This window comes from Stegodyphus dumicola, chromosome 11 (assembly GCF_044657685.1).
Source record: "Stegodyphus dumicola isolate Sdum_Otavi_A_Nest chromosome 11, ASM4465768v1".
Classification (NCBI taxonomy): domain Eukaryota; kingdom Metazoa; phylum Arthropoda; class Arachnida; order Araneae; family Eresidae; genus Stegodyphus; species Stegodyphus dumicola.
Window position 1 is genome coordinate 104,695,523 of NC_140778.1, and position 23,966 is coordinate 104,719,488.

Sequence of the window (23,966 nt, forward strand, 5' to 3'; positions counted from 1 at the left end):
GAAGTGAGAACTAAATAAACTGAATGAGAAACATATCTCTAATGAAATTCGAGGAAATAAGTTTAAATGAAATGCAGGAAAAAATGCGTGTAATTTAATATTCCGTACAAGGAAGTCATATGGTGTATACATTGGATTTTTTTTTCTTTTGATACCATGCCAATGACTGAGTTAGTAAGATCCTGAATACTGATACTTCGTTTGGCTTCTGGCAAATGGCTGATTAAATGGAACTGCACGTACACCATGAATATGGGACAGTTTTCCATAGAAAGGGCTTTAAAAGCATACAGTGTTTCAATCTTATATAATTACTTTGGCCTTAATCAATTAACCTTCACTTCTTTTAAGTACTAATTTGGACGTAATTACATTGACTACATCAGTTTCGTTAACATTAGGATTTGTATTTGGATGCAATAAAATTTTAAAATGCTAGCATCCAGATCTGGAAATCATAATAGAAATAAACAAATGTGAGGATTGAAACATAACACAATTTTGAAAATGTTCTGTGGTTGGCATTTGACAAATATTAATGCTTTAAGAATAATTATCCTCATTCCACAAAAAAACTCAGAAAATGCAATTGAAAATAGCATGAGAAGTTTGATTCTTTATTAAATTTATTCGTATAAACAGGACGACTGTATTACCAGATGATATTCCACAAGATCTTTTCCCTTTTTTTTTTTTTTTGGGGGGGGGAGGGAGGTTAAAAATAAAGTCCTATGGTTAGGGGCATTAAGTATAGGAAAGACCTTCCAAGATGACCATCCACAGTTTCAATAGATTTTAGCCTCTTTTTGCCTTAGAAAGATGACTCTTTATACTAATTAATTGTCCATGTTCTCAGACGTATATATTTTGTTTAGTGGTGGTTGTCTGAGGAAGATGTTACCAGAAGAGTTTACTGATTCTAAAGTGAGTTAGTCTAATGATGTTACTTTAAATGGCCTCGATAATGTGTAGATAGATATATGTTTCATAATAAAATTTTTTGGTCTTTGTGAAAAATTAATTCTAAATTTCTTACTTTATGCCTTTAATGATATTATATATATATATATATATAAATTTAAACAAATTTAAATTTAAAAAAATTGTTTGGATTAATTTTAATTTGCTAAATTAGTGAATTTATTTTCATGGATTGTTTTTGCACTTGATTTGCTTATGCTTCTGAATTTAAATGATATTGTAGATTAGTTCGAGAATTAAATCTTTTATATGTTTGCACATTTTTTTAAAATTTTTCTAAAAATTATTTTTGCTTTTTTTCTTTATTTTGGCTTTAAATTTGCTTTTTTACTTTTATACGTGTTTGTTAAAATTTAATTTAAAATTTGTTTAAATTTAAATTTCATTCCTTGCAGCAATGGCGCAAAGAATATTTTATTAAATTTGTATTTAAATTAAATTTATTTAATTAAATTCAATTTATTCTTATGAAACAATATATATATATATATATAAACAATTCTTTTGAAAACCAAATATAAACATACCTAGTATTTTCGCGCATTAAGCTGCAGAAAAAATTATCATTAAAGACATAAAGTAAGAAATTTAGAACTAATATTTCCCAAAGACCAAAAATTGAAATTCATAATTAATAAATTTCAAATAAATGCAACAAAGAATGATTTCAATGTTCCTCCCCCTGATGAAGTAAGATTGAAGTTGATTGAATTCCTCTTCTGTTTTTGTTCATTCTTCTTTAACTTTCACTAATTTTTTAAATGGGGTTTTGCTTGTTTAAAGTGTTTTGGTTTTAACATTTTTAAATTCTTTATTGCATTTATTTGAAATTTATTAATTATGAATTTCAATTTTTGGTATTTGTAAAATATTAGTTCTAAATTTCTTACTTTATGTCTTTATATGTTTGTATTTTGTTTTTAAAAGAATTGTTTTGTAATTAGAAAATATAAGAAGAGAATGGAAAATAGGAAATTAAAAAAAAAATGAACTTTAACACTAGTAGTAGTAAAAAAAATTTTAGTATCATCTAGAGCACGTGAAGAAACTTTTTTAATTAAAAGTAAATTTATGAAAATGGTATAAAACAAAAATTTATGAAAATGGGATACAATGGTAAAAGACGAAAATTTTAAGAAAATTTAATGAATCAATTATTGCTATTAAATGGAAAGTAATTGGCTTTTCAAGTTAAATAAACCAATTTTGGATCTACTAAAGCTTACCGTATTTTCCGGTGTATAACGCTCACCTATAATTTTGAGCTGTATTTTTTAATTTTTAAGTATATTCGCCGTATAACGCGCCCCCATTTCTTTACGAAGAGACCTAAAAGATGCATGTATAATGCTCGTATCTTTTGAGGTCACTTACTCAAAGATTTCTCCTAGCCTTTTGAACAATGGTATACCGAAATGACACGCAATAGGGGGAGCAATATGTATGGGGGTTGAATGCTTAAGGGAGTAAATATACCTGCAAAGAGGGTGCACTGTATTCAGTGCAAGTGTCAAGAATCCAAAAGAATGCTATTGCTGGATTTCGGGAAAAGAGGAATATAATTTTGAGTAAGAATGCACTTCCCAAAAGAACCCGAATAAATTCGCGAAATTATGATTCAGATGTTTCCTCTTTCTGTGGTTATTTGAAGCCATGATTTTGAAATGAACATCGACGGTTTTAGTTAAAATACAATTAATCTAGCGTCCCTTTTAGTAGTAAATTTGGCTCCTACCAAACGAAACAGCACAGTGCTGGTTTCGAATGCAAAGTCATTAAGTTTGTGAAAAAAAATAGAAACCGTGCTGCAGCAAGGATGTTTGGTGTTGATGAAGGATGGAAAGATAATGATTATTTATTTATGGATCAAAGTAGTAACAGTGATGTTGAAGATGAAACAGAAATCGATGATGTGCCTGAAGAAATAACGGAAGACGAAAATGACGAACTTTTCATGTTATCCGATAACGAAAAGTATTTAAGTTCAAATGGTATGTCATTCCCTTTAAATAAAACGCATAAGTACACGTAAAAATATAACATTTGTACGCTGATTTTTTTTTTCCTTTTTTTAATCTATCATTTTTATACCTGGCGTATAAACGCACATTTGCAAATGTCGATCATATTGTTAAAAGTGCGCGAATTGTAAAATACCAAACCAAGAAGATATTGAGTCAAAGCTGATTCAAAGCACTAGTTAAGAAAAAATCTTAAGAGGAAAGATAATCAATATTTAGCAGTTGGTTAATTTAATTCAAAGCCAAGTACAAAGCTTAAATACAGTCACAAGTCTTTAATCCGGACCTCAAAGCTACAAACTTTCTGCGCATGCACGCCTTCGCATAATACGTTTACGCATGCGCGTTTAATGTATAACGGACGGTATAAGCTAAGCTAAAATAATCTAATTATCTATTTCAGTTAATGTTGCAGATTGCGTTGTTCATTAATCTTCGAACTGGATCCGGCTTATTATTTGTTGCAGACTGTTAGAGCAATTTTATAAAAGTAAGCTCGAACTTGTGATTATGTCAAAAAGAATTTCCGATTCTGGAGCTGCCAAAGGATCTACAAAGCGAAAGCATGTTTGGATGTCCATCAAACAAAAAGTGGAATTGCTGCAAAAAATGGATAAAGGCATATCCTTTGTTTCTCTAACCATTCCGAAATCTGTTTATCAATTTCATGCTGCTCGGGGGGGGGGGAACGTTGCGACACGCAATAAACTGGAAGTTGATCTGTCAGCACTATCCTTATCTTCAGAGCAGATGTTTTTACTTTATTCGGCTTATAACTCCTTACTAAATGTAGTATTTCATCTCGATGTACTCCGTCTTTGATATGATTTAAATCAAATTCCTCGTCATTATAAATATCACGAATACACATCAAATAGTTTTCTGGATGCAATTTTCTAATTTCGACTATGCGTAATGTATGCTTTACGCATGCGCGCGTTAAAAGAAATGTTTAATAAAGTAAACAAATAAATATTAAGCTTTTGTTTTTTGTAAATTTTGATACCCCTTTAGATCATAATTGCTCTTTATTCCATAAATTATGATTTCATATTTTTAATTTTGTAATTTCTGCATGCCATCTTACCAGATTTAAACTGATGATCTATAATCCGCAAAAACCGATAATCCAGAATCGCCGAAGTCCCGACGGGTCCGGATTACTTTTGACTAATTATTTAAAAGAATGAAAGGTCCTTGCATAAAAAGATTTTTCACTGACACAACCGCTGTTTGTCATAGTAAAACAATTCACAAACTACATAAACATAAAAGGAACTAAAACAGTGTAAAAACATAAATAAGAATAAATTAGTACATTCTTGTGATTCTAAAATATATATATATATAATATATATATATATATATATATATATATATATACAGAATTATTATCAGCCAAGAGTGGCTGATAATAATTCGTGGTTAACTATCTACCACGAAGGTACGAATTAAAAACGTATGAAGTAAAAATTTAGGAGGTAAAAATAAATTAATACAAAAATAAAACAGAGTAAAAGTATATTAACCGGTAACTCCTTGCCAAAAATTAGCGATTTTTTTTGACGGTACATGGATACCGAGTTTGTGCAATTCTTTCACTTGTTATTTTGGCTTTGTGCAGCCGCGATTGTAACGCTAAAAATCGCCGCTACACAAAGATAAAATAACAAGTAAAAAAATTGCGCAAACTAGGTAACCATGTACACATTGACCTATTTTCACTTAAAAAAAAAAAAAAAAAAAAAAATCACAAAATTGCACAAACTATGCATTGCGCACTCACTTGACTTTATGCATGTACACGTCAACCTATTTTCACTTAAAAAAACATCAGAGAACTGAACAAATTTGGCATTGCGCACTCTCTTGACTTTGTACACATCTATATATTTTCACTTAAAAAGTCATAGGAGCACCCAATTCTAGTAAAAGTAAACTTACAGAACATTCAACTACTCAGGTTACCATAAACCATAAATGAAACAACTTGGTGATAAACGAAACAACAACTTCACAATGATACAAGGAGTATCCTTCAGTCTACTTTAACCATAAAATAGTGACCATTTATTAATTGATAAATAATAGTTGATAATTCCTTGGTCTTTTTCAACAGCAGCTGAAAGAATCATCAGTAGAGCCATGTTTCTGAATTATCTGGATGATTTGTAACAGATACTAACCAAAGAAATTTTATGTAAAAATAATTAAATGAGAAGATATTAATGTAAAATTTTAAGTTTTAGAAAAATTTTAAGAAATTTTGAAAAGAATCATCAAGATAAAATCTGATCTAATGGGATTTGAATGAAAATATATCATATTATATGCACACATACACACGCAAAAAGGGACAGACAATGAATCCGAATTTTAAAAGCGGAAACTTTTTTAATTTAAAAATTAGCAACTTGGAATACCAATGGCAAATATAAAGGCAACTTATATTTCCAAAAATTAAATTTAAGTTTAAATTTAAGAAAGAAAATAGCCAATAATCAAAATCAAAATAGGGGAACAAAATATGGTGCCAAGTACCAGCAAAAAAGGTACATTGCTAAAAATCAAAATAAATGGTAAAAACTAAAATGCAATCTATAAAAGATTTGGAGTTTCAAAATAAATAGAAATAGCTAAAAGGATAATACAGTATCCTGCAATTTTAGAAAAGGGATAGTAATGAAATACAATTTTCAAAAAACAGACAAAAATTAAAATAGGAAATTAATACAAAAGTATGACAGAGTCAGATACAGTGAAATGGAAATAAACTTTATTGCCTAAGCTTTAAAAGTGTAATAATATCCTCAATTCATACATATCACTACATGGCTATCAGTGATGTTCAGTACCATTATTTAACATTGTTTTCAAAAATACTGGTCATTTTCAGAGGGTGTAATTTTATGGAGGTAATTAGTATGAAAGGTTTCATTGTATATTTACAATATTTTCATAAGATTTAGCTAAACTTCAAGAACCAGAAAGAATTTATTGCCTGTTTTTTTAATTATTTTTTAAGATAAGATAAGCATTCCAATTTCTTAGCATCCCTAAATGTTTACCTAGGTTCACCTAGTGACAAACCAGTCCTGCACTACTGGTTGTTTGTACTTCTGCAGCAATAAACCAGCTCTGCTTTGTGTTAATCAAAACATCAACTTTAATTAATGAGTAAAATCCTTTCTCATTCTGTTTGTTTTAGAATATTACTACATTAAAAATAAAATTAGACTATAAAAATACAATTCATTATTTTAAATTTTATATAGTAAAAGACACTTTCAAATAAATCATATGAATCACTCTTGTGAAGAGATATATGTACACTGCTAAATATTTATTAAATCAGATTGGATCAGGGAAACAAAAATTAGCTAGGTGCAGAACTATACCAAACTAAGGTTACTTTTTTGTCCAATTACAAAAATGTGTTGAATTAATTGGACCCTTGTTTCCAACTTAAAAACAAAAAAGGATACTTATGTATTAGCGCAAACATCTTGCACAGCTTGGCAATTTTTTGTCGAGTAAAAAATTATTCGATGAATTTTTTAGATTGCAGCTTACAGTGGATATGGTTACCTAAAAAAACTGTTAAAAGCATAGCTGCCAGAGTTTGGCAATTTCAGAAAATTTTGCAACTTCTACTAAGGGGTTGCGATAATACATAAGTACCCAAATAAGCATGTGACTATTACTTTTTAACCTGATGTCTTTCCCTAAAAGAGCACATAGTTTAAATATTGGAATTCCAACTAACAAAATAGGTATGCAATCTTCAAAAATTCTGAAAGAACCTAATTATGCTGTAATGTAAATTTTAAAAGTTGCTTATTATTTTTAATTTATTCATAAACATTCATTCTTTAACTTGAAAATTAACCTATTTAAAACAACAGGATTGTTAATCAAATTCAGTGGCACTGAAAAAAACACTGCTCTGCAAGGTTTAAGAAGTGTTTGTCTAATAGGTACGGAAGGTTTATTTTATTCCACATCATGAATTTTATATCACAGCTTAGATATTTCTATAACTTTTGCAGCTTAGATATTTCTAAACACATTTTAAGAACAGAAAGCTTTTACATTAAACTGGTTGGTGTATGCTTAACAGAATAATTTATCGAAGAATCAAGAATCAAGTAGATAATCTTTAAAGCTTATTTTTCAAATGTTGTAATATTTTTTTTCTTCTCTACCTAGCCAAATATTGTTCACAAACTGAAAAGCTGCCCAAAATACATGCTTATATGTTTTCAAAATATAACAGAAATGGCATCACATTTTTTTACATTACGAATTGAAACTCCTGACTATAAAACAACTAAGCTAGAGTTTCAGGGAAAGTGCAGAATCACTCACAGCTTGGCATGTTTTTAAGAATTGCACATACTCTGTATCCATGTACACATCGACATATTTTCACTTGAAAAAAAAGTCAGTGAAAATTGACAAAAATCCAATTCTTCGTACTCTTACAAAAAGCGCCAAACAAATAAGTGGGCGATTTTGCACTTTATCCAGAGTTTCTTCTCTTTAATTAAAGAAAAAAGGTGTTTGTCAATTAGTCACTAATAATTTATTTTTGTGTTCTAGTCTTTATGCTGTCTTTATTGGAAAATATATCCCCTTTTTCATGCCTTTTAAAATAATGTATACAATTACTAATGCTAGGTCATTATTTTTTGTGTAAAGTCCACTAGATGATAATCAGTTTCCTGCCATGTTCATAATAATATATCTATGATAATTGCAAACTAGTTGTTTCAATGATTTCATGCTTCAGATATTGATGTTTTAGAGCTTATTACTTTTGCATGTCATGCACTAAAGATATAACTGGTGACTCTCTTATTCCGTCTATGAAAGCCAAGACATGATCTGAGCTTTTACCTGTAAAGATAGTTTATGGATACCTTAAGAGTTATGCACGAGACTTTTCAAATAAATAAATGTAATTCATTTCACAATATTTAAATTAAAAAGAACAGGAAATAATTTTCGTTATATTCTGGCATATATAATTTATCTATTACACAGAGAAGAAAATAAAAGCTTTTATTGGGGGGAGGATATTATCAGTGTTTCCGCTATTAAATATCATTTGTTACTGCTGCTAATGAATAAAACGCTTAAAAATTACTTTTGAAAACAAATTTTTTTAAAGTTTTTTAATGCCATAAAACGTATAAAACCAAAAGAAGTTTGAGTGTGTTCTTTTTTAGAAATCTATGGACTGAGAAACAAGATAAATCACTTTCTCTTATCAGCATTTAAAAGCCTTTAAAAAAAGTTTCTAATTAAAACTAGCAGAACGTTTAGTGCTGACCTACTTTTTAGCTCATCAGCACTAGATCTGATTTCAAAATGCATGCGTCATAAAAGTAAACATTCTCTAGTTTGTTTATAAACATTAATTTGTTTATCCCGCTTAGAGTGCTGCCGTAACCTCGAACTCAGTCTATACTTCACATTTAGATAATTCATATTTCCACATTAAATAAAATTTATTGCTGCATTATACTAAAATGCTCATTGATGTACTTCAAAGATACGAGATATATGGAAAATCTGGAAATCATTTCTTTAGCTAATTAAGAAAAAAGGTTTTGCGTTATTAATTTTACTTCTACTTCCATTACGAACATACTAGTCTAATTCGAGCATGCGCGTAGTAGAAGGGTACGCAACTGTCTAAAAATGTGAAGCGATATCAACAGTAATGCATGTCTTGTGATCTTGACAGTGTTTTGGTTTTAGGTTGCGGTAGAGAATGAATTACTGATATTTCTAGTCGGTAGTATTTACTAAATAATGGCTTCCGACAGTGAAACAGAACCTTTGCTGCGGTCTGTAAATTCTTTAAGTTACAGTAGCAGTGATTATATCACAGCTCGAAATACGAACTCTTCCCGAGTCTCTTCTATACCTTCCAACAGCCGTTGGCATTTCGTGCCTGGAGTTATTATACTAATTTTAGTATTATTAGAAAGGATTGCTTATTATTCATTGACCGGGAATCTGTACCTTTTTTTAAATAAAAATGATTTTTGTTGGGAGTCCAATAATGCCATTAGTGCACTACTTATTTTTACTGGAATATCATACTTATCCTGTTTGTTTGGGGGCTGGTTATCCGATGCATATTTGGGACGCTTTAGAACAATAGGGCCTGCATTTGTTTTGTTCACTGCTGCATATTGGTTTCTTCCATATTTATCAGAACTTTGCAGTATGTCTGACAATTGTTTTTCACCGATTATTAATTCTACAAATGACGGCGGTTTGGATATTCCGTTGTATGAGGAAAATTGTAGTTGGTTAATAATGTGCGTCTTAATTGCAGCTGCGATAGGAACAGGAACTGTTAAAGCAAATATTACACCATTTGGAGCTGAGCAAGTAAGTATGCTTTCTTTTTTCGAAATAGGTATTTTTTTAAGAAATACGTATTTCTTATATGTGAATCATCATACGTGTAGTTTTATAAATAATTGAAATGGATTTGGTCAGTAATTACAGGTTGAGTCAAAAATGTGACTCAACCTGTAATCATTGTATCGCATCATTCAGAGCCCGGCTGCGGTACCTACCAGTTCTCGAGATAATTTCAGCGGGAGGCCACCAAAGCCCTAATTAAAAGGGTTCTGGCACTTTTTTTATGTAAATGAACAACAATTTGAGTAGGTAAACTTTGTTTTAATAAAAAACATGCCTTAAAAATCAATTCTAACTTCTGAATGCAGGTCTATCTTTCCCTTGGACTCAAGCCTTGCTCAGAGGTTGAAACTTTTAAGAAAAGCCCTCCAGTCATATGTCAAAGACTTATTCTGCAGGATGTGCTATGAATTTATGAGAGCAGGTGAATTTTGTGTCCCTCAAAGTACTAAACCGTCACATTTCCACGATAGTCAACCTTCCTATTGCATAGTTCCTGTAGACTTTCTAAATGATGTAATCAAACAGAGGGACAACTGCTGTTACTTGTACAGAGAAGTCTTACATTTATTCTCACATTGTTACTGAATTGTATCCAGGGAAAATTTCTGCCTAGACTTTCTAGACATTGACAGGGCATCGCGATCAGAAAGTCTTGAACTCTTCCCTCTTTATTTTCAAAGCTACAATTTTCCATTAAAATTTCCTACCATATTCTCATACAGTTTTTGAAATTCTGATTCTCCTTAGTGGAGTTTTAATCATTTTATCTTTTTTCCTTGGTGTGCTGAAAAAAAAATGTGGTACCTGTCGTCCATTGGAACAGTACATTATATGTATAATCGTGGCTTTAAGTCAGATGGAAGTCTACTAAGCTGCTTCTTAGCTTTTATGTGGAATTGTAATTCAGCCAATGCCCCAAATAAAACAAGATCTGATTTTTTTCTTATTTAGCTGTTTAAAATTAATTTAATAATTTATTAGATTTCTCTTTATCTCTTTACATTTTTCTTAATTTAAATTCAGTTATTTAATTTTTAGCTGTTTTATTTTTTGTTTCTCATAATCTTCCACAGGGCTCTGACACTTTTAATTTTAGAAATTAACCGCTGGGCATCATGCAATGATAATATTATAGCCACAGGGTGTAAGATAATGCACTAGAAGTTAAAAATTTTCAAACAAAAAAAAAAAAATAATAATAATAATAACCATCATACTTTATTGTCTCAAATGCTTGCTAGTTTGAACCTTGTTGACATAGTTGTACTGTATTATTGTAAGTCCTTTCAGGTGGTGTTCTTTTCGAAGTGTTTTTCATTGTAAAAGGTCACAGTTCATGGTAATAATGCTGCATTAAAATCATGTGTCTCCAGTTTTGTAACCTCATAGTTATTCTAATATGCTGTTTCTGCAACATACATAGTTTGCTGCTACTTACTGTAAAGGCCCTAATTTTCGCGAAAATGAATGTATCGGTGATTGCATGAGTTGAAAATTTTGCAAATTTTATATGAACAGAACCGAAAGTTGAAAAATTTCAAAAGCGTCTAAGTAAAGTTGAGAAAATTGAAAAAAAAAAAAAAAGTATTTCGCGAGGCTTTAATTTTTGCGATTACGACGGGCTTGTGAAAATCAAGAAAATAAGGGCCTTTACAGTATTCAGTTCAAAATGAAGTTTCAAGCTGTAGTGTACCATCTAAATCAACAGTATGCAGTAATACACTGTATATGGTAGTTCAAGCGTAGTCATGTATGACTGCATTCAATTACATTAGAGTAGGTACCTCGATATCACTGCTTTCTGTGTTTTTTATTGTAATGTATGTTCTGAATAGTACATGGTCTATTACTTTGAAATAGGAACTTCAGAATCATTTTCTTCCACCCAGATCACCTTGTAACTATGGGAATGATAGCTACAACAAATAGTTTGAGTTGTTTAATTTTTTCCATGAACTCCTTTCAGTTTGGCATGTTTCATTTCATGAAAAATGCTTCACCATGCTTGACTGAAGGCTGACTTGAACTAAGTCTCTAATAAGTTGTAAAAAATAAGTGCAATATATTGATTATGACACGCAGTATAATCACAAAGAGGAGGGCTGGCAATGTCCTTGAAGTACGTGTTTCAAAAAAAAACACTGCAACTTTCTCCATTTTAAACATTCACTATTTCTTCATTCATGTGTATACAGATAAATTATGACTGACTGCAAATCAAGTACTGTATTTGTTAGCGTATAAGACGCACCCCTTTTTTATACACATTTTTGAAGGATAAAATCTTATTGCTGATCATTATAATGAATTTACAGTAATTTAAATATAAAGTAATACAAATACAAAGTAGTACTTTCTGCAAATACCCAGTCTGTGAGTTTTTTTGGTTGATCTTTACATTATGGTAACTTGGCAATTTTTTGGCGAAAATTTGGCAACCAACTCTTCTACAGCAACCCTCTATTTTTTTTTCCCGCCGCAAAGACATGTTTCTTTTCTTTTTATCTACTGAACACTTCTTCCAACAATCTACTAGCCGAATTACACTTATGCTAGAAATTTTATCTAACAAAACTGCTTAATCATGACAAATATTCACTGCAAAATTGGGAAAAAGTGCACAATACCATACTCCTTGCGCGTTTTTCAAAATAACACATACACATAAACCATGTACACGCCGACTTATTTTTACTTAAAAAAGCATCCCAGAATTGCACAAAAATGGCATTGCGCACAGTCTTCACTATATCCATGTACACTGCTTTTTTCTCATAAATTAGAAAAATTTCACGAAAATACATGACAGTTTTCTCAATCTTTAAACCCGGTAAAAAGAACATATATGAAATTACCTGATCGCGAAAAAGTAATGAACATTTCCACATATAAAATAAATAAAATATCCAAAAACTTTTACCTCTAAATCATCTATTACATTATACACGTCACCAACGAATTCATGCCGCAAGCATTACAAACACTTAGTATCAAATATTTAAATTATTTCCATGCACGTTTACTTCAACTTAAACGTATACCAAATTCCTACAAACATAAAATTCACAAAATAACTATCATTTAATTAAAATATCACTAAACCATGTACACGTCGACTTATTTTTACTTAAAAAAAAATCATCCCAGAATTGCACAAAAATGGCATTTCGCACACTCTTCACTATATCCATGTACACTGCTTTTTTCTCATAAATTAGAAAAATTTCACAAAAGTACATGAAAATTTTCTCAATCTTTAAACCCGGTAAAAAGAACATATATGAAATTACCTGATCGCGAAAAAGTATTTACCCTTTCCAAATATGAACATTTCCACATATAAAATAAATAAAATATCCAAAAACTTTTACCTCTAAATCATCTATTACATTATACGCGTCAGCAACGAATTCATACCGCAAGCATTACAAATACTTAGTATCAAATATTTAAATTATTTCCATGCACGTTTACTTCAACTTAAACGTATACCAAATTCCTACAAACATAAAATTCACAAAATAACTATCATTTAATTAAAATATCACTAAACCATGTACACGCCGACTTATTTTTACTTAAAAAAACATCCCAGAATTGCACAAAAATGGCATTGCGCACACTCTTCACTATATCCATGTACACTGCTTTTTTTCTCATAAATTAGAAAAATTTCACGAAAATACATGACAATTTTCTCAATCTTTAAACCCGGTAAAAAGAACATATATAAATTACCTGATCGCGAAAAAGTAATGAACATTTCCACATATAAAATAAATAAAATATCCAAAAACTTTTACCTCTAAATCATCTATTACATTATACACGTCACCAACGAATTCATACCGCAACCATTACAAATACTTAGTGTCATATATTTAAATTATTTCCATGCACGTTTACTTTAACTAAAACGTATACCAAATTCCTACAAACATAAAATTCACAAAATAACTATCATTTAATTAAAATATCACTAAACCATGTACACGTCGACTTATTTTTACTTAAAAAAAAAATCCCAGAATTGCACAAAAATGGCATTTCGCACACTCTTCACTATATCCATGTAGACTGCTTTTTTCTCATAAATTAGAAAAATTTCACAAAAATACATGACAATTTTCTCAATCTTTAAACCCTGTAAAAAGAACATATATGAAATTACCTGATCGCGAAAAAGTATTTACCCTTTCCAAATATGAACATTTCCACATATAAAATAAATAAAATATCCAAAAACTTTTACCTCTAAATCATCTATTACATTATACAGGTCACCAACGAATTCATACCGCAAGCATTACAAATACTTAGTATCAAATATTTAAATAATTTCCATGCACGTTTACTTCAACTTAAACGTATACCAAATTCCTACAAACATAAAATTCACAAAATAACTATCATTTAATTAAAATATCACTAAACCATGTACACGCCGACTTATTTTTACTTAAAAAAACATCCCAGAATTGCACAAAAATGCCATTTCGCACACTCTTCACTATATCCATGTACACTGCTTTTTTCTCATAAATTAGAAAAATTTCACAAAAATACATGGCAATTTTCTCAATCTTTAAACCCGGTAAAAAGAACATATATGAAATTACCTGATCGCGAAAAAGTATTTACCCTTTCCAAATATGAACATTTCCACATATAAAATAAATAAAATATCCAAAAACTTTTACCTCTAAATCATCTATTACATTATACACGTCACCAACAAATTCATACCGCAACCATTACAAATACTTAGTGTCATATATTTAAATTATTTCCATGCACGTTTACTTCAACTAAAACGTATACCAAATTCCTACAGACATAAAATTCACAAAATAACTATCATTTAATTAAAATATAATTAAATTCAAAAACACTACTTAAAATATAAATGAGCACATACATTAAATTAATACATACATAAATACCCATTTCGAATTCACTTTAGTTACGGCCATGGGATCTAAAAATTCACGAACACTGTTTCACACAACACAGAATAAAGCCAAATACAAAATTTCCAGATTTTTTCCCGATTTCCCCCCTTTTCCGATTAAAGAACCGTAATTCGTCCATTAATATCACATGACATATCCCATGATCTCTCATTTCCCTCACACAAAATAATGCGTAATCGGAACTGAGTACTGCTCACATTATTACCAAAGTGCCAGGTAGTAACCTTTATCGCCTCCAAATGTCGCCAAACTACCAGTTACCATATTGTAAAGATCAACCTTTTTTTTTTTAGATCTTCTTCCTGATTTCACCAAGTTATTTTTTTCTCAGTTGGGGGTGACTTGAAATGCCTCTCTGCAGCCCTGTTTCCATATTCATTAGCATACGCAATCACGTACCTTGTATGCTATGATATAGCAATGCTGACGTTGTTTTTTAGCCACAACTTGCCAACAAATTTAAGAAAAATTAACAGTAGAAATTTCACGTGCTTAGAAGTCGTTTACAATAATTGGAATGGGTGAACGAACCCAGCTAGCTATGATTGTCGATGAAGCACATTCACTGAACTCTATATAACTGTAATATTCCCACACTCCGCAAGGAAAGAAGAAAAAAATCTCATAATTCCAAATAGAGGAAGTATGCAGAAATGAATGTAACCAAAAACTGAGTATCGACATATAATAGGCACCCCATCTGGGGAAAGTGCAGAATCGTCCACTGCTCGGCAAGTTTTTAAGAATTGCACGTATCCATGTACACATCGACTGTTTGCACTTAAAAAAAAAATCCCAGAATTGCACAAAAATGGCATTGTGCACTTCCTTGACTTTATCCATGTACACATTGACCTAGTTTCACTTAAAAAGTCAAAGAAAAAATCCAATTCTTCTTACTCTTGTAAAAAGTGCCAAACAGACACAAATCAAATAAGTGGGCGATTCTGCACTTTAGCCCCCCATTTTTCAGACCTATTTTCAAAGAAAAAAGTGTGCCTTATATGCTAGCAAATGTGGTAATTATTATCACTTATAATTGAATACCTGATGATATTCTCCATAATATTTATTTAAAGCATATTTACTTATCTAATGGTGATTAGTGATAATTTTGCTGTGAAAAGAGAAAGGGCAAAATTTTTAGAACACCTAGTGAAATTCGAAAAATTTTTCATGGGCTAAGATTTATAGTATGAATTTCACAATAATTTTCATTGCTTAAAATGCCCTCCTTCAAAGATAAAAGTGTATGAGATACAGAATGCATACTACCAACCAGCTTGTCAATAAATAACCAGGAATGTAGTCACAAATATATTATTATATAGTATGCAATATAGTGTTTATAATATAATTGTATTTTTTATTACAAAATTGGATTTGATCCATATTTTTAATTCATTTACGAGATATGGTGAGGAATTCACCATAGTCACCTATTGGATGGCATAAAATTTAAGGAGTTATAATGTACACTGCGCGTTCTATATCTTTCGTTCTGTTGGGCCGATTGATGAAATTCAAATTGTGTTTTCCATGTCTTAAAAGTGTGACTTAGGATATATATTAGATATATATATATACCATTTTTGTAACATACGTATTTTGACACAAAATCGGACATTTTCTGAAATGACACGACTCAAATTATGCCCAAGTATTAAATTTTGTAAAATTTGGTGTGAAATTTATGGAGAAATTAAAAAAATTATCTTGGCTCATTTTTTTTCAGTTTGCGCCAAGAACAATTCACTTGGCGAACTTCTTAATTTATAACAACCTATTTTCCTTTCCCTTTTTTTTCATTGTAAACGAGCGGGGAAAAAATCACGTCGATTACTTTCAAATAATTTTCAAAGTGCGTAAACTACATTTGGTGTTATTATCGCTTATAACAAATATGCCAAATTTCAAAACGCCAATTTTTAAATTCATGTATATCCTAGGAAATTTTGAATAAAAAACTCTTAATTTTTTGCAGGTATGCTAAGAAATACATGTACTTTAAGATGATGGTAAAAAATTTATAGGTTACAATTCAAAATTTTTTTCGAAAAATTTATAAAATTTATTTAAAAATATATCATGAAAAGTGGATGAATTTTATTTGGAATGAACCTAAATTTTGAAATGTGAAAAGAAGAATGTAATAAAAAAAAGGATATTAATAAATACATACAAGATTCAATTAACATGTAGGAGCTAAAATTTTGAGAGCTAATTTTTTAAAAACAACTTGTGCGATTTTTACAAAACGTAGCAGTTTGGCATAATTTGAGTCATAGAATCAAAGGTACTTATGTATTAACGCAACCAGGCCAAAATTCGCATAAATCGCCAAATTTGGCAACCCTACGTGTTATGGGGCGGGTACTATCACAGCAATGGGTTTTCGGCGGAATTTGCCGAGAAAAGAAAGAGACTTTTTTGGTTACTGTACCTAACAGAAGCGCCGTTACCCTCATGGAAAAAATTTGTGAAAATATCAAGGAAGGAAACATCATTTATTCGAATTGCTGGAAAGGATGCAATACAAGTGAGTTCGAAAATGCTGGATTTCTGCATGGAACTGTTAATCACAAATATAACTTTGTGGATCCCAACACGGGCGTTCACACACAACATATAGAGCGCATGTGGGGCTCAGCCAAATGGTGCAACAAAAAACAGAGGAACAGCCCGTCATCATCTTGACTCAATCCTTATTGAATTTATATGTCGCCAAGCTCAAGCTGTTAATGGCGAAGACGGTTTTCAATCAGTGCTAAAAGCAATAGCCAAAAGATTTCCGCCGAAAAAATAATTCTGCAACTTATTCAAATTCGAAACCGGAAGGGTTTAATTGCTATTTTATATTTTAAAACAAAATAATATAAAAAACTGTATTAAAAATTATCTGTAATTAATAAATGTACATTTTCTTTCTATTCATAAATATATGATGAAAAGTGGATGAATTTTATGTGGAATGAACCTAAATTTTGAAATGTGAAAAGAAGGATGTAATAAAAAAAAGATTTTTTACTCAAACTTGCAAATCGCGCCAACCTAGTTGCGATAATACGTAAGTACCGAATCAAATTATGGGAAAAAATTTAGATGTTATATCAGAAAAATTAAATTTTTTTGTCAAAATATTTATATTAGAACAATGCTATGTCTAACTCTAACACATATCCTAAGTCGTGTTTTCGAGACACGTCAATCGGCCCTGTAGAACGCAAGATATAGAACTGTACTCTTTTTTTTTTTTTTTTTTTTTTTTTTTTTGTGCAATGTACGTAAGATTTTATCATTGTTCAAATGTCAGCTGGGGGGTTGAGTAAAACAATTAGAACTTATGTCCACATGAGCTAATTCTGCTGTGTTCAAATTAGCCTTAAAAATTGCAGAATAAGCAGATGGAATTAATGAGGAAAGTAAGATGTCAACTTTATGACCTCAGCTTTGCTTCCCCCCTTCAATCAAAGTATTGTCTAGAAGTCTGTGGTTACATTTGTCTATTTTGCTAGAGTTTGTTTCTAATATTTTTTGTTTACCACGTTGAGAATGATAGGTTGGTCTCCAGTATTATTCTTCATTCAATAGTATTTTTGAAATACTGCTAGTGGCATAAATGACAAGTTTTGTGGTGAGTCAGAGTTGACTCAGTCAAGTAGGCGGTCAACAGAGCAGTTAGTTCTTAGCAGCACAGTAAAAAGATTTTTTTCTGACTCATTTTCCTGACTAAATTGTAAAAGCTATTAGTGCTGTTGTTTAGGTACCCTAGGATATGCAAAAATGTCCTTCTTTAGGACAGTAGATGATCTTACAGACGATGATGACCTTAATTCTGAATGTTCAATACGGTCTACGAAGTCACAGCCGGTTAAGTAGAAAAAAGATTTTGTGAAGAAGGGTGAAAAGAAGAACAATAAAACCAGCGCTGATTAATTGACTGAGGCCCCTGACACTGGAGGTATAGATCAAACTGGAGCAATAGTGACGCTAATGAAGGAATTTTAAGTAGAAAAGTTTACGAACATGGTAAGAGGAGATGATTCGCTTAAAAAGCAAATGACCAAAACGTTGTAAAACAGAATCCGAAGAAATTCAAACGGAACGAAAGTCAGCAAGAAAAGGCAGAAATTCAAATGGAGACTGAAAATGAAAAATCGGACAGTGAATGGAAATTTCCAAAGAAAACGGCAAAATCGCCTGAAAAGGAAGCTATGGAAGTAACACATGAAAATCGTTTCAAAGAGTTTGAAAGTAAAGAGGCTAAGAAGGAGCAACCCTGAAGGAAACACCTCCTTCCATTGTATTCCCCAGAATTCAACAGACTGATTGAAAGTAGATGAAATTTTCAAAAACCACTGTACAGAAGAATTTGAAGACAAATAATATCTATGTGTATGTAAAGAACTCGGATGACTACAGGAAAATGACAAGTATGCTGAGTGAAAGAGGTATCCCATATCACACATATCAACTTACAAGTGAGAAAAATGTGAAAGCAGTCCTAAAGAATATTCCAGAAATAGTCTCAGGAGATGCAATCTTCAACGACGTAAATTCCCAATCATAAAAGTAAGGCAATTCACCAGAACCAGACAAGGAGTTGAGGAAAAACTGCCAATTTTCTTCCTGGAACTGAAAAGAAACAATGCTGGAAGTGCCATCTTCAATCTGAATAACATGTTCAGTTTCAATATCCAAATTGAGAAGTTTACCCCCAGAAAACGTCCCACACAGTGTTAAAGATGACAGGAATATAGCCACACACAGCATTTATGCAAGTACATGGAAATATGTTGCAAATGCGGAGGAGGTCATAGTACCAAACTGTGTCCAAAGAAACTGCAGTTTTTTCGGAGAAGGGCACGTTAGTAGCTACCGTGGTTGCAGAGCATACAAAGAAAAATTTGAGAACATAGAAAAGAAAAGGCCTCCTGCACCTACCATGACAGAGAAAGATTTCCCGAAGCTGAAGAATTCAGAAAAAATAAATGCAAGGACAGATAATAAGACAGATTAAAGATCTCTGTTCAGTGAAAAAGTGAAGGGAAAAAGACTGAATATTCCAAAAGAAGCGAACGAAGCCTTAATATGGCTCCAAGATGATAAGATCCAGGATTTTCTAAGTAACATCGTCATACATATCGAAAAAATGAGGCAGGCGAAGACAGTTGTAGAAAAACTTTCCGCAGGTTTCCGAGCTGCTATGTATTTCATGAAAATTGCAGAGGATGAAGATTAGATTGCATCTCCCTTCAAATTCGTGAGAATTAAGGATTGATTTCATTTTCTTAACTAAAATTTTCTATCTCACAGGTCCTCCTGTTCAAGCAGCAGAATTCGGGGTCAATCCTTGGGAGGGTGGCCACCCATGTGACTGACCTCGATGTATGAACGCTCAACAGTTAGTGAAGGAAGTTCTACAGATAAGGGAAAGTCAATGCTCTTTTCATAGCTTCGCCACCTCCAAATTTTTGTTTTCATCCCCAGGATGCGGTGCTCACGGTAGAGCATCTTTTATTTTTTTTTTAAATCTGCTATCGCCTAAGGGCATACTAATGACTGGCTAATACTCATGGAAGTCACTAGAATCAAAACCTCGATTCCATGAATGACAAAAGCCAGGCATTTGTAAATATATAAGTAAATATTTTAAAAATTGAGGAAAGTTGCAGTAATTTTTTTTTTTTTTTCTCTTTCATCTTTTAAATTTTTAATGTTTTTAAACAGGTCCGTTATAGTGGAACGAATGGACTACGAATCTACCTCAATTGGCTTTACTGGTGTGTAAATATTGGAGCTCTGATTGCAATACTTGGAATTACATACATTCAGCAAGACTTCAAATCAAGAGATCTGATGTATAAAGGTTTCAAATATGGTTATATTATTCCTGCTGCATTACTTTGTTGTGCTACTTTTTTGTTCTGGTTTACTTTCCCCTTTTATACCCACCAGTCAGCAAGTGGCAGTTCTATATCTCGAATTTTTTCCGTTTTGAAGGATGCTTGGAAAATAAATCGAGCAAATAAAGGAGTAAGAAAGCGTTTGAATGAAAGTTCTAGGTATGTTATTTTAATTATTGATAACTGAAATTATTAAATTTCTATTCAAGTATTTTTACATTCTTGAGTTGCCATAATGCATAATTGCCTATATTGTTGCCTGCACAGCAGTAATAATGTAGGATGTGTTGTCTACAGAGATTTCAAATTTGGTTTGTCAGTAAGATAATGTAACTCTAGATTCCGGTTACTTGTTCGGCATATACAGATCTAGGGCCCAGGTTTTATGAATTTTCAAAATCACTTTAAAATTCCTTATAATCCTTTCTTACCTTACAAAAATGGACCTTGGGTAAACCCAAAAGATCACTGTTCTGAAAACCTCAGAATGTCTTTATTAAGACAGGCATCTTTTACATATTCCCAAAGGATTTTGCATTATTAAAAACTGGTCACCTAAAAGTCAACTGTAAAATTTTTAATTCTGTGATTTCCTATGAGTTATACAGATTGTTTTACACATTGTAGAGTGATTTTAAGTCTATTTAATTAATTTTGAAAATGTAAAGAATGTTTTTCAAAGTGTTCAATCTGACAGCCTTTTTATATAGATTATAAGTGTGTATCCTGATTTCATGAAAGGCGGGGCTTTTCTTAAAATTTCTAGGGCTATTTATTTCCATTTCTTTTCCTTTGCTTTTGAGAGTTTATCAATCATTTTGGTTTGCACTTAGAAAGAGCTCTTTTCAAGAGACCAGAGTTGCATTAGTCTATAGGTGAAATGCCAGGAGATTTTGCGGGAATATGTTGAAAAACTCTATGCAATTCCTGTATCAGTCTTTATATTTTCAAGGAATGCATTAATACTTTTTGAATTATGACGTGTTGCTTTGTCATGATGAACTTTCAGTCTTTGAAATTCATTAAAGTAAAGAAATGGAGGTAAAAACATATTTCAAGGTATTTCTGTTTATGTCCAATGCCCTTCCCAGTTAAATGGCATCCAAAACATAATGCAGTGAAACATAATTCCTCCCCAGTAAAATGGTGTACAAAACATAACACAATAAAACATAATTAAAACAAAAATATATAATCTCAGTAAACTGCATTTTAAATCAAACAAGGAAATAACATAAGAATGGAAGTACATGTTATGTAATCTTTGAAGTACAAAAAGGAACTATCGATTTACTTTATTGAAAAATTTCTGTTTCTTTGGTATGTGATACATACAAAATTCCTTAACAGCATCGAAAACATATTTAAAATTATCTAAACTAGAATCTGTATATACTGTCATCACTATATAAATTCATGAAAGTAAAAATGAACAATATTCTCCGTACTGATGGGCTGTCAATGGCATTTCTTTCGAAAATTCCTTTTTATTACACCCCACATACCTTCATTGTGTTGATATAAGCTCTGGTTTCTAAATTCTTAACCCTTTAAGGACCAGCGTCGGGAGAACGAAGTGCAGTCACAGGACTGGACTCGCTGAAATAGATCGCCGCCACCGGCCCGCGCATTTTCAGCAGTTAAGCCTAATTTTACAAAACAAATTTTATAAAATCAGCATTTTGATATTATGACTTCAATTTTAGAAGTTGCGTATTTAATGTACTTGTTTTTAATGTGTATTAATATAAAGAATATCATATAGAAATAAATTAAACAGGCAAAATACTAAAATCATAACTATACACACAAAAGTAAATACTATAAACATGAAAAAAATTTACAAATACGAAATTTAAAAAAAAAAAAAAAAGAAAGAAAGAAAGAAAGAAAAAAACTAAACAAGAATTACCTTTAGGTAATTAAATTCTAATTTAAAAATTCTGCTGTGTGTGAAATAATTCAAAACTAGGATTGACACACAGTCCCACATTGCATATTTCACACTCAAAATATGTTGTTTGCTTTCGCTTTTCCTTGCTTTAAGCGCACATAATGCATCTTCACCTTTATTACCTTTCCGTCAATTTTTGGAAACTGTCTTCCAGTTAGACAAAAAGGTGTAGTGTCTGGTGATTTTGGACAAATTTTAAGTAAGGCCATGGCTAACGGAATGAAACTGAATACAGTCAAAAGTCGTTAATCCAGACGTCCATAATCCAGAATGATCTATAATCCGGACCTCAAAGCTACAAACTTTCTGTGCATGCGTAAACGCATATACATTTACACATGCGCATAATACTTTTACGCATGCGCATATGTGTTTATGCATGCATGTTTAATGTATAACGGATGGTATAAGCTAAGCTAAAATGATCTAATTATTTATTTCAGTTAATTTTGCAGATTGCGTTGTTCCTTTAATCTTCGAATTGGATCCGGCTTATTATTTTTTGCAGACTGTTAGAGCAATTTTATAAAAGTAAGCTTGAACTTTCGATTATGTCAAAAAGAATTTCCGATTCTGGAGTTCGATGTCCATCAAGCAAAAAAGTGGAATAGTTGCAAAAAATGGGTAAAGGCATATCCTTTTTTCTAACCATTCCGAAACCTGTTTATCTGCTCTGCAGGGGTGGGGAGAATCGTCGCTTCGTGCAATGAACTGGAAGTTGATCTGTTAGCACTATCCTTATCTATAGGGCAGATGTTTTTATTCTATTTGCCTTATGATTCTTTATTAAATGTAGTATTTCATCTCAATGTACTCCGTCTTTGATGTGATTTAAATCAAATTCCTCGTCATTATGAATATCACGAATACACATCAAATAGTTTTCTGGTTGCAATTTTCTAATTTCGACTATGCGTGATGTGTGCTTTACGCATGTGCGTGTTGAAAGAAATGTTTAATAAAGTAAACAAATAAATATTAAGTTTTTTTTTTTTTTTTTCGTAAATTTTGTTACCCTTTAGATCATAATTGCTCCTTATTTCATAAATTACGGTTTCATATTTTTAATTTTATAATTTCTGCTTGCCATCTTACCAGATTTAAATTGATGATCTATAATACGGAAAAACCGATAGTCCGGAATCGCCGAAGTCCCGACGAGTTCGGATTAAAGACTTTTGACTGTATAACCCCAACACATGTCCCAAAACTTCTTCAAAAGGCACTCAGAGATATTTCATCCTCAAACACTGTGTGACATCAAGTTTATATTAGAAAACTTCCTGTTTTCTAAATACAAAACAGCGTCCATGATGACCGGAAAATGATCAAGGAAAGACCCCCACTGGAGGGATATCCATTGCTGATTATGTCAGTATATAGATTATATATAATTATATGTAAAGTAAATGCATTATATACTAAAATATAATGCCTGTGTCATTATATATAATGACCATTCAAGGCGTTATATATATAATAACCTATTAAAACGAGTAAGAAAAACTAAAACGCTGGCTCTTTCCTGAGAAATGCGAGCAAGGCGCATTACGTGTCAAGAAAGCTGATAGTGTTTCCCCATCTGTAATAATGTTGTAATGTTACTTTTTAATCAACCAAGAAAGCTTATGCTAAGTTTCAAAATAAATAGAAAAAGAAAAGAAGAAGAAGAAAATCCTAACGA

At 31.4% G+C, this 23,966-nt stretch overlaps 1 protein-coding gene across 1 annotated transcript in view; it reads left to right on the forward strand.

Annotated features, from left to right (window-relative positions):
• Window positions 1–8,679: 8,679 nt before the first annotated feature.
• LOC118200229 (solute carrier family 15 member 4-like) overlaps window positions 8,680–23,966 on the forward strand; it is a 50,871-nt gene continuing 35,584 nt past the window's right edge. The window contains exons 1-2 of the mRNA XM_085827034.1: window positions 8,680–9,410; window positions 20,153–20,487. Coding sequence (XP_085683160.1) covers window positions 8,823–9,410; window positions 20,153–20,487 — 923 coding nt within the window. The 5' untranslated portion in view covers window positions 8,680–8,822. The remainder of the gene's footprint in view (window positions 9,411–20,152; window positions 20,488–23,966) is intronic.